Consider the following 12,527-nt stretch of genomic DNA (forward strand, 5'->3'; position numbering starts at 1 on the left):
CCATTCATTTAGAATGTGTTTTCGTTTGGACGGGGTTTAGGTTCAAGTTTACCTTTGTTTAGCAAAGCCTTTCTTCATAATTATGTGAATTATGAGGATAAATAGTGCAAATGTTTGTATATATGACTATTGGGAGATATTTTAAACCATAAGAGAATAGGATGTTTTCCAGCATTCTTAAGTAGTTTAGAAACACAATTACATATCAGTAATTAATTTGCTAATTATAAATAATCCTTATTAATTCATTAAAGTCCCCTACAAGCCTCTATTACACAATGCTTTATTTATCTAGTTTTCATTATGTTAAGTACTTTAAAACAGTAAAAATTCTGACATATTACTACTTAAGCATAACTTTTCCCCAATTAGTCTGAGTTAGAGCAATTAATTGTAGAAACCCCCAATAAATCCATATGCTTAGGTTTAAATGACATCTGAATGATGTGGATTATATTTATTCTCAGTTTTCCCCAAGAATACTTATGTCTGACCTTGATGTCTTCTTCATAAACAGATATGTTGTCTAAAGCAGGTAACGGGGGCTGCTGCATCAGGTTAGAAAGCTGAGACTTAGAACGCTGGCGCAAGGAAGCTCTGAAACAGAAAGATGAAAGAGATTTAAGTGTTCCTGACAGGTTGGAATGAGCTCCCCTTCTACTTAGGTTTATACCACAAGAATGAATTGCAAAAAAAATATTTAATCAACAAAAAATTTAATCCAGCATCAGTACATAAAGGGCTTCCCAGGAAGATTTGTGATAGAGCTGGCTATTAGGTGATCACCCCAGGATGCAGGCATTCACCAGAACAATCTGCTAATTGCTGAAAGATGAATCAGAGAATCATAAAAGGTTAATGCTGGGAGGGACCATGGCATGCTACACTCTTCTTTTTTACAGATGGAGGCCAGAGAATGAAGCTACTGCTTAAAAGTAACACAGCCTTTGTGATCAGAGGCTCAAATGAATACAATCAACACTCCCACAAAGCTATTCTTGTCTTCTGCACACACCTCCCTTCAGCCCACGTGCTGTCCCGTCATGACTTCTTACACTTATGCTGAATTTAAATGCCCAAGACCTGGAAATCAGTGTGTCAACTTGGGAAAATTCCCCTTAGCTTCAGTTTCCTCATCTATAAAATGGAGATAACAAGACATAAACCACTTACTCCAAATGATTATTATTAGGGAAGTGCTTTGTGAACTTTGAACTAGGATGTTTTTTTTTTAATTGTTAATGTTATTGTCAATTCATTGTAACCTAGTGCTCTAATCTGCTTTAGGGTCTCCAATGACAGAGATAGTCTCACCATCTTTGGATCTGAACTGATGGGTTTATAAATAGCATACATACAGCAGGTAGAATACTTGTACACACACACTCTCAGATACTAGGAGACATGATTTCCTCAATTTTCTTCATAGGATTCTAGATTCAGAGCTGGAAGGGGTCCTTAGGTCATTTATTTCAACCCCCTCATTTTCCTGATAAGGAAAATGAAACCCAGAGGGTTTATCTGAATAGCCCAAGGTCCTCTAACAGATTTAAGGGAAGAGTCATGTTTCAAAGTTAAATGTTCTAACTCAATCCAGCTTACCTTCATATCGATTTTAAGAAGTGAAACCTTATAAATTATCTCAACTCAGGAAATCTGCTCTCACCAGAAGTTAAGACTGAATCAGAGTGGACCTAGGTGCTTGGATCAATACTCAAGAGGACAAAAGAAGACAGTGGGGTTTGTATTTTTTTCTTTTGCTTTTATCTATCATCTATCTTATCTATTCATTTATTTATTACAAATCTAGGGTAAATAGACCTCAAGCATTTTTAAATGTACCTATCATTTATAGATCAATTATAGATTGGTTATAGATCACAGAGGTAGGTAAAGTTACTTGGGTGTCAGGGGTTGCAACTATGGATTAACTTATCAGTCATTCTAGATATTTCTTTGCATATTATTCCTCTTTTCCCTCAAGGGAAAAGGGCAAGGTCCAACCAGATTGCATCACCTGACTTTCTTTGTATAAACATGTTTAAGGGTGTGGCGCAGGTTGGTTTCCCAGGGTGACATAGTGCAGGCTCTACACACCACACCAAACACTAAGTATCACTCTGTGTATTGAACATGTTAGTAAAACTGAACCAAAGATCTTAACTTTTCATGCACGTTTACTCAGCTATAGGACCAACCCCAAACTAGATGGGATCAAAGAGGGCACACCAAGTTGGTCCAGCCCACAGGTATTCTTCCCTATTGATCGGTCATGATGCCATGCTCCCCATCCTACCTATCCTTAGTTTCCCTAGCATTGAGATCCTTCTTTAGATTAGATAACATAGGTGGAGTCATTTTCTCCAGAAGAAGTAGCACACAAGACAGGTAGGTAGACGATATGCCAGTGGGTAGCTGTGGTAGCAGTGGAGGAAGCTAGATTAGAAACAGAAAGACGGATTAAGATGCTGTTACAATGGAGCAGGTAAGAAGTCATTGGGTCTGAACTCAGGGTAGAGGCTATGTGAGTAGACAGGAGAGGATGAACATAGAAGTGTGGTCAAAGATAGAATGGACAATGTCCTTCTTAGAAGTGTGTAATGGCTCCCTACCATGTCTCATGCCAGATACAATTGGGAGCGTCTTAAATGTATTAATGAATGCCTTACTTGTTTGTGGAGCACTAATTTCAGGTGACACAATAGAATTCATGTACCCAACATTCTACTAGGGAGGGACTGAAATACTGCAGAGATGAAGCCAATCTTTTAGCACAATTTTTTTTTTCATAAGAGTCAGGGTGATGCAATAGAAAAAGAACTGGCTCTTGAATCAGAGGTCCTGGGGGCAAATCCTGTCTTTGACATTATTTATGTGACCTTAGGAAAGTCTCTTAACCTCCTTAGAGTCTTAGTTTCTTCATGTATAAAATGAAAAGTTTGTTCTGGACAACCCCTAAGGTCTCTTTCAGTTACCAGTTTAGGCCTCCTCATTCATACCAGTTAATCTTTTCTACCAAAGAGTAAGAGTTCCTTCCCTGTGTTCACATCTCTCTGTAAGCTTCTCTCTGTGGTCATTGAAAAGGTTATTGTTTTTAGAACTCCTCAAATAGAAAAAGTATATTCTAGAAGATGATTAATTAATACAAATGGTAAACATTAAGCAGATAATTTAGAATGTTTATTGTGACTTTCATCTGAAAAACTCAAACCAGTACCTAAAAGTTTGTTTTTAAAAACCCACTTTCTTATTTCTATCATCCTTGGTCCGAGACCACTCCCATGATTTCCTTGTCTGAATGCTTCACCTGGGAGTGAAAATAGCATCCAGATTATTTTCTTTGTTAGGAAAGAAAGGCTGTTATCTTCTTCACATTTATGATTTGTAATTTCCATTGAGTAGGGAGCCAGACTGAGAGTTAGGAAAACTTGGCTCCTAGTCTTGTCTCTGAAACCTAATGACTATGACCCCAATAAACCTACTGGCACTCAGTGCCCCAGGTGACTATTAAGGAAATCAGATGCAAGAAACGCTGGTGGGCATTTTTAAGGGGAGTCTCCTCACTAATGACATGAAAGAGCAACAATTTTTTAAAAATTCCATCTAGGACTATTCCATTGGAATCAAGAACATGTGTACACAACAGTAGGATCACTGGTTGCTGTTCAGTCACATCAGACTCTTTGTGACCCCATTTGGGGTTTTCTTGGTAAAAATACTGGAGTGGTTTGCCATTTCCTTCTCCAGCTCATTTTACAGATGAAGAAACTGAAGGAAACAGGGTTAAATGATTTGCCCAAGGTCACCCAGTGTCTGAGGCTGGACTTGACCTCATATCTTCCTGGTTCCAGGCCTGGCACTCTATCTACTCCACCTACCTAGGACATAAGGTCAAAAGACCTGACTGAGCACAACACTTATCTTGAGTTTCAGTTTCTTCATCTGAAAACATGGAGCCAAGAATACTTGCCCTGTTTAAATGAGAACATTTTATAATATCATATAAATGCTATTCAAATATGAGTTCTCCAGAAAGCAGGAAAGAGCCCATGTGTTTGATGATCAAGGAATGGCTGAAAAAATTATAGCATATTATTACAATGAAAAATTATTGTACCATAAGAAAGGATGCATATGAAGGATACTGATGATGGGGTGCACAGGCCCCTGCCCTAAGATCATGTCTTCGGAAGCCTCCCAATTTCTCAGTAGGCCCCTGTCCTATGAGAAAATTTTCTCTTGTTGCAGAACACGTTCTCTTATCAGAACAGACAGAAGGGTACCTGACCGAAGGATTTTTGTTCCTGGATGGCCCAAGGACTGTTCCTCCTGCCAGATCCCCAAGGTTCACACCTCTGACAACTCCCTCAATGTCTAGTATACTCCCTATACTTTCCCATCCATAGCTCCCAAAGATACCTGGACCCTTAGGTTACCTAATTAGTATCCTTGGCATTTCTTTCCCATGCCCCTTTTCCATATAAAGCCCAGCACCATCCTCAGTTTCTCACAGGTTCCTATAAGGATCTTTGTCCAATTTTGCTAAAGCATTACAAAGGTTCGAGTATATGAATTCAATCCAGGCAACCTTGCCTTGGCATTCTCAGGGTCCCAGCATCCCAAAACCCCGTTACAAAAAAATGCAGGAAGACTTAAATGAAATGGTGCAGAGTGAGAAAGCAGAATTAGAGCAGAACAATGCCCGGGATGTTCTAAAGTCTAAAAGTCTTAGTGAAGTTTTAAACCATTAAAAATATTAAAACTTTAAACTGCATTAAGAATTTTGGGATACTATATACACACTAACTATAATTATATCTTTTTTTAAAGTGTCAATATCTGAAAAATACACAAATAAAAAGAAATCAGAGGAAGATATAGAAGTAAGGATTTTTTTGTTATTGTATTGAAGTTAATATACATAGTTAAAAACAAGTTGTAAGTGATTTGTAACTTATAACATATATGAAATTTCATTTTGTTTGAATGATTTTGTTGATTGTTGCTAAGTTTAGGATAAAATATAAGTTATCATTATCAAAACTTTAACATATGATGACAGAAAACTGCAAAGCATAATAAAATAATTTTGCCACTCAATGTTTTTTATGACTTTCATTCTTCAGAGTCTTTCAAGTTAAGTGAACGTTTTGTAGGAAGGTGACTTTTTTTCTAAAAAGATATATCTTCAAAATGAAAGAAAAAAAGATAATCTTGCTACGAAGAAAAGCTACCATGTTCAGAATGCTGAGTGAGTTGGTATTTGAATTCAGTTTTAAGGAGAATATTTTTATCAGAGTCCCTTGAAAATTTTCATTAAACAATCAACAAGTAGAATGAGACATTCCTATAAGTGAGCATCTTCTCAGGGCACAGACTTTAATTAAATGTCCTAGAAATAGTTCAGACAATGGGAGAGACATGCCCTGGTATTTCATTAACTATGCTATTACACTCCAATCTTAATTCAAAAGAAAATCCTTAGTGACAGTATATTGATAACAAATATAGTCTGACTGAATTGTTTATATCCACATCTTCATTATTTTGTGAGCAATTTGATTTAAACTTCTAATTTAAGGTTCAAGATTAGAGTTTGTCATTTTCCCAGTAAAAACACAGAACTATACCACTGGATGAACAGCAATATTTATTACCCAAGGAAATAACAAGTTGCTCAACAGATCTTTGGAAAACCTATCTCGACTCCTCACAAAATACATTGCTCATTTAATTCAGTAAAAAAAAAAAAAAACACTGTAGATCATCTGGGTTACTCTGGCAACAGGTTTTTTTTTAATTGATTTGTATTTGTCAGAGCATGGTGCTAATAAGGAAAAATTCATGGGTTTGATTTTCAAGGTAAAATTTTGTAACAATTGGTTTGGGGGGACAAAAGACTAAAGACAACCACTTTTCCATTTATCAACTTTCTAGGCTCAACAAACAATTCTTTGATCAATTATGACATCCCTCCACATGATCAAGAGTATTTCATATCTTGCCTCTTAGAATATCCATCTCCCTTTAAAGCTTAGCTCAAGTGGTGCTTCTTACAAAGGACCCTTCCTAGTCCTCCCTCCCAAATCCCCAAAATAATACAAATTACTCTGTACTTACTTATCAGCATATACACTATTTCTTGCCCTCCACCATCCCCATCCCCATAGAAGCTTCTCGAGGACAGAGATTATTTCATTTCTGTGTTCTGGGAAACTAGCCAATGCCTGGTATGTTTACCGTAGGTGTTTGAGGAACACTTTTTGAATTGCACTGTTAGAGAGGGCTTCCATTAGGTCAAGAAGGAAGTCTACATAGACACAATCCATTTCTTTGCTGACTATTGATGATGTGTTCTGTAACATATATGCATTTAGAATCCTCTTTAAAATTCTGTTCACTATGTGACCCTGAGAAATATACTAGCGGAGAACAGTTTTAGAGGAATATGGAAAAGCTTTGAAAATCATTATTGCACTATGTGGTTGAGGCTTACCGTAGACTGTCCTGGTAACTCCCCCTTTGGAAGGTCTGCTTTCTCTCAAGTCTAGAATCTTCAGGTACATCATCTGCACAAGATAGCATGAACAACCTCTTAGCACATAGTAAAAATAGAATAGATGATAAACAGAACCATTTATTTCCACATCAAATGGCAACTGCAATATACAGGTTTATTCAGGGTCGATAATATTTATTACCACCATTGGGAAAAATAAAGCCTATCACCCATATGTCATCACTGAGATAAAATGGTCAAATCCTTGGCATTCAATCAATGAGATTCCATAGTGTCCTACGCATTCTCCCCTCAGGAAGACAAAACCATAAGGAGAAACATACAGAGCCAGGGGAAGACTTCTCAGGAGTGACAGGCAATGGTAAACAAAGTCAATTCAAAACAAGAGAGCCAAGCAGGTGAAACTAAATGGATGCATGATTGACTCTATAAAGTACAATGTGAAGGGGGAAAGTCTGTATTTATTATCCCCCTTTTAGGGGGAGGCTAAATGATGCAGTGAATAGAGCACTGGCCCTGGAGTCAGGAGGACCTGGGTTCAAGTCTGACCTCAGACACTTAACGCACACACACACACACACACACACACACACACACACACACACAAACTAGCCATGTGACCTTGGGCAAGTCACTTAATCCCAATTGCCCTCCAAAAAAAAAAAAACAACAACTTTTAGGAAGGAAGGAAACAGATGTTTGTGAAGCACTTTCAATGAGCCAGGAACTGTGTGAAGCACTTTGCAAATATTATCTCATTTTATCCTCATAACCCTGGGACATAGGTACTATTATTATCTCCCATAGTTGAGGAAACTGAGGCAGACAGGGATTAAATAGTGTCTTGCCCAAAGTCATACAGCTAGTAAGTGTCTGAGGTCAGATTTGAATTTAGGTCTTACTAACTCCAGGCCCCACATTCTATCCTTTGTGCCACCTAGCTGCACCCCCCTCCAAACACAAAACCAAAACACACACACACACACACACACACACACACGCGCGCTTTTGAGATATACCTGAGAGTCACCTTCTGTCCATTTACAATCCCATTTCACAAGAGTATGGAAAAAGGACACTTGCCTTCCACTGGCTTTTCATTTAAACTTTCATCTCCTTGACTTTGCAAAGTCACCAGAGTGAAGTAAACACCTTTCCTGTTCAACAGCTCCTCATGGGTACCCCTCTCCACAGCCTTTCCAAGCTCAAATCCAATGATGACATCTGCAGCTCGGACAGTAGAGAGGCGGTGGGCTATTGTGATTGTGGTACGTCCGCGCTGAGCCTGTGAGAAAGGATGGATAACATTTTTTCTTTACTAAAAAATTAAATTTTACTTTTTTTAATGACCAAAATTTAATTTTCTCTTCTTCCCATCCTTTCCCACCAAATTAAAAAAATCTTTATGAGAAATATGTATAATGAAGACAAATTTTTACATTGTTTCTGTCCAAACACACGTCTCATTCCGTACCCTGAGTCCATCATCTCTGTCAAGAGGTGGGTAACACGGCTCCTCATTGGTCTTCTAGAATCACTACTGGTCATTATGTTGATCAGAGTTGGGCAATATTTTAATGATAGAAAACTGAATAAAGACCAGGGAATACTGAGTCAAATTCTCTCCTGACTTCCTTAGAATTCTTCCATGGATCAAAAGTCTGCTGCTATACAGGAACACTGATGAGCAACTAACTATGTATGAACTAGTTTGTGCCATCACACTTTCTGATAATCTAAAAAGGGAATCTCTCCTCAACACCTGCTGCTGATCTAGAACAGAGAACGATAAAAAAAAAGAATAAAAATTTTTCAAACACTTTAAGTCCTCTAAGGTATTTAAAGGTTGACAGTATTTCAATCTTACAAATGTTCACTTGCTAGGTTCCACAATAAGAATGAAAATTTCAATATATCACTGGCTTATTCAGGTCAAAAGAAAGCAAATGCCTTTCAGACATGAATAATCACTAAGTGCAGGGCATTCTACTAGGTGTTTGCAGAAAATGCAAAAGAAACAGAAGATGCATATAGTCTCTGACCTCTGAAGAATTTACATTCTAGTTCTGAACGCCAAAGGATGAAAGCTTACTTGTAGAATAACAGTCTCCAAACCTTTTTAAAAATAGTTTTAAAATTTTAAATGTAAATTCTAAAACTTAAATATATAATAAGAGAAAAAGAAGCATATTGTAAACTTAAGCATTAAAACGAAAACAAAATAAGAAGAGGAAAAAGCATTACCATGTGCACAGCAGAACATAAGAGAATTCAAAATATACAATAATAAATTTCTATTTCAAGAAAGCCTATATAATAAATACCATGCATTGCATTCAGAGCTGTCCATCTTTTCTTTGCTTCCTTATAAGTTTTCTTTTGTTCTCTACTATGCACTTTTTACTTTGTTTTTTTCCCCTCTTCCTTCCCCTCCCCCCCCCAAGAAGGTTACAATTAAGTGTGGATATATAAATATGTATATGTACATATATACATACATATAGTCATTATACACATACACACACATATACAAACATAAATATATACACACCAAGATATATATCTACATATATACATACATGCACTTAAATAAACATATTTAGATATCTATAATCATGCTCACAGATATATACATTCATATACATCTACATAAGGCCATACTAATTTGTCCTCTGTTTCTCTGAGAGTGGATAACCTCTTCCTTCTAGGTCCGAGTATTTCCATATTTTTCTAAGTCCACCAATTCATCATTTCCTACACCACAACAATATTTCGACCCTATACTGTCTAGTTATTTTAAATAGTCCAAAACAATATTGACGAATATGGCTGACATATAGTGTAGCTTCCCTATTTTTCTCTTTTGATTAAATCTCTGTTAGTCTTAACTTTGTCTGAGATCATGATTACTACCTCTGGGATTTTTTTCCATGATAAATTCTATTCCTGATCTTTATTTTATGTTTGTGTGTATTTCCTATTTCCTATCCCACCTGACTCCTCTACTTTACTTCTACCCACACCCTTGCCCTCCCACTACTTAACCTATTCCCCCTCCAAAGATCGCTCCCTTATCCTCTCCCCCCTCCCTATCCCCTTAAGCATTATATTTCTTTCTGAATTTAGAAGTCTTTTTACTCTTCTAAATATATATGTATTATTCCCTCTTAAACCCATTCCCAATGAAAGTAGGGTTCCAGAAGTACCAGGTCTGCCCCCCATCTAATTCCTTTGTGTCACATCTTCATCTCACATCTCATTTGTATAATTTCTCTTTTTAGCTTTTCCTAAACAGCTTTACTTTTTAGAATCCTATCATACTCAGATCTACCCCAATCTTTCTTTTGAATTACCCAATTAATTACTAATAACAGTCTTAGACATACATTTTACATTTCCTCATATAAAAAGAAACAGTCTGTCCTTACTCAATCTGCTGTAATTAGTCTTTCTCTTGGATCTTATATGTTAAATCTTCTGTTAAGTTCAGGATTTTTTTTTAACAAAATTCTGAAAGTCTGGCAATTCATTAAATGTCCATTTCTTTTCATTGAGTTTTTTTTTTTCATTTTTTCATTCATTCACTTTTTCACTCACATTTGATGAATATGATATTTTTGGTCACAACCCCAGTTTGTTTGTTTTTTTTGCTCTTCAATATAAGACCTGTAGTCTTTTAGTATCACTGCTGCTAGGTCTTGCATGATTCTAATTATGGCATGGTCATATTTAAATTGTATTTTTCTTGTTGCTCATAATATTTTCTCCTTGAGCTGGGGATTTAGAAATTTGACTATGATATTCCTGTAGATTTTTTTCATAAGATCTCTTTCAAGTGGTGACTGGGGAATTTTTTCTATTTCTACTTTCCCCTCCTGTTCAAATGCTTCAGGACAATTTTCTTTCATTATTTCTTGTATTATTGTATCAATATTCTTTTTTTGGTCATAGTTTTAGGTAGTCTCATTATTCTTATGTTTTATCTTCTTGATGTGTTCTCCAGATCAGTTGTTTTTCTTATGAAACATTTCATATTCCTTTCTATTTTTTCATTCTTTACATTTTGTTCCTATTATTTCTTGGTCTCTTATAACTTCACTGGCTTCCCCTTGCCTAATTCTAATTTTCAAGGAGTTGTCTTCTTCCTTAAATCTAGGGGCGGATAGGTGGCGCACCAGCCCTGGAGTCAGGAGGATCTGAGCTCAAATCCGGCCTCAGACACTTAACACAAAAAACTAGCCAGGTGACCTTGGGCAAGTCACTTAACCCCAATTGCTCTACCTTCTCCCCTACAAAAAGCAAAAGACGAAAACAAAAACAAAACAAAACAAAGATTGACTTTCTTTTCATAATCTTCTTGTTTTTCTTGTTGTTCCTTTTAAAAAAAATTAATTTCCTCAATCTCTCTCATTTGATTTTAAAAGTCTTTTTAAAGTTCCTCCATGAATTCTTTTTGAGTAGGGGACCATTTGACGTTGCTCTTTGGGGTAGGAGAAGCTTTTTTTGCTTCAGCATCCTCCTCTGAAGATCCTGGTCTTCTCTATTCTCATAGTAACTTTCTATGGTTGGATTCTTTCTCTTTTGCCTGCTCAATTTTTTTAAAATTTGTAGCAGTTTATTTTTTACAATCACCTCATATTATATTATATTATATTATATTATATTATATTATATTATGTTATGTTATGTTATGTTATGTTGTTATGTTATGTTATATTATATTATATTGCATTATATTATATTTATTATACAATCACCTGGGATATGGGGGATAGTGCCTCTGGTTACATAATCTCCTTCAATTCTCCACTCTGGCTTGGAACTGAAATCAAGTACTCTGCCATGCTCTAATTGCCCACAGTCAGTGCAGTCCCTGCCCCATTGCTTCTGCACTTACCAGGCACGTGCAGGCTTTTTCTCACCAAGGGCCTAGTCTAAGCAGCACAACTGGGTCTGGTGTTCTTTATCATCAAAGGTTCTCTTAATCTTCCCCATCTCAGACTTGGACTCCCAACACAGTCTAGGAAACAAACCCTAGGGTTTCTAACCTGCTGTTTCAATGGAACTAGCCTGGAAGTGTTTACATTTCACAGAGACCAAACCTGGTACTGAGATTTTCCTTTGGATCTTCTCTGGGTTTTCTCAGGAGGACCTTGTTCTGCCCTAATTCTTATTTATTTTTACTGCTCTTTACCCTGCGGCTCTATTTTGTCTTGTTTATCAGGAAAATCTAAAGAGGTTGGAATTTTCTGATCTACTCTACCATCTTACCAGAATCTTCTTCTCTCCAAAGCTTTTTTGATCACACACCCTTATTAGCAAGAGCATTTTGTGATGAATCACCAACATGTGCAAGGTGTCCCAAAAGTCCTTGGGATACTACATGTACATATTTGTACATATGTACACATATACATATGCATTAATGGGCCAATAAATCCATTATAAAACATACACAAAATAGAAATAAAAAGACAAACAATATGTGTAAAATAATTTATTTTACTTAGCTGTGCAAAAATCTCTTTGCTCCCACTAACTACTAAGTATAAAAATTCAGTGAGAGCAATGAAATTGAAGTCTAGTTCTAAGTTCAGTTTATTTGGAAACTATTGGTGTTCATGGCTGCCATATATAAAGAAGATGCTTGCAAAAGAGAGATAAATCTCATTGCATATCAATGATTATGCTTGCTCAATCATAATACTCATTTTCTATCCCAATTTAGCAATTACACACAGGATTTTAAGTTGAAATTTTGTTAGTAAATTTCTACTTTCCCTGATAACAATTGGCTGGTTTTGGAAACAAATGAGAAGATATAAGTTTGTTAAATATAATTTTAACAAATAGGTCCCAAACCCATTGAAATTCTCCATTTGGAAAAATATTAATTTAAAATCTATTTCCAAGTTTTTGAAATGTGAATGAGTATTTCTATAAAGGTCAAGTATTGAAGGAAGAAAGAAAGAAAGAAAGAAAGAAAGAAAGAAAGAAAGAAAGAAAG

At 36.2% G+C, this 12,527-nt stretch overlaps 1 protein-coding gene across 1 annotated transcript in view; it reads right to left on the reverse strand.

The window, feature by feature from the left end:
• ABCB11 (ATP binding cassette subfamily B member 11) overlaps positions 1-12,527 on the reverse strand; it is a 100,368-nt gene that overhangs the window by 41,242 nt on the left and 46,599 nt on the right. The window contains exons 13-15 of the mRNA XM_069080192.1: positions 7,598-7,805; positions 6,497-6,569; positions 495-597 (exon numbers count right to left, since the gene is read on the reverse strand). Of these exons, the coding sequence (XP_068936293.1) occupies positions 495-597; positions 6,497-6,569; positions 7,598-7,805 (384 nt within the window). The remainder of the gene's footprint in view (positions 1-494; positions 598-6,496; positions 6,570-7,597; positions 7,806-12,527) is intronic.

The sequence above is a fragment of the Petaurus breviceps genome, unplaced genomic scaffold (assembly GCF_028583685.1).
Source record: "Petaurus breviceps papuanus isolate PSGF00001 unplaced genomic scaffold, PetGlider_PUasm1.0 91133, whole genome shotgun sequence".
Lineage (NCBI taxonomy): Eukaryota > Metazoa > Chordata > Mammalia > Diprotodontia > Petauridae > Petaurus > Petaurus breviceps.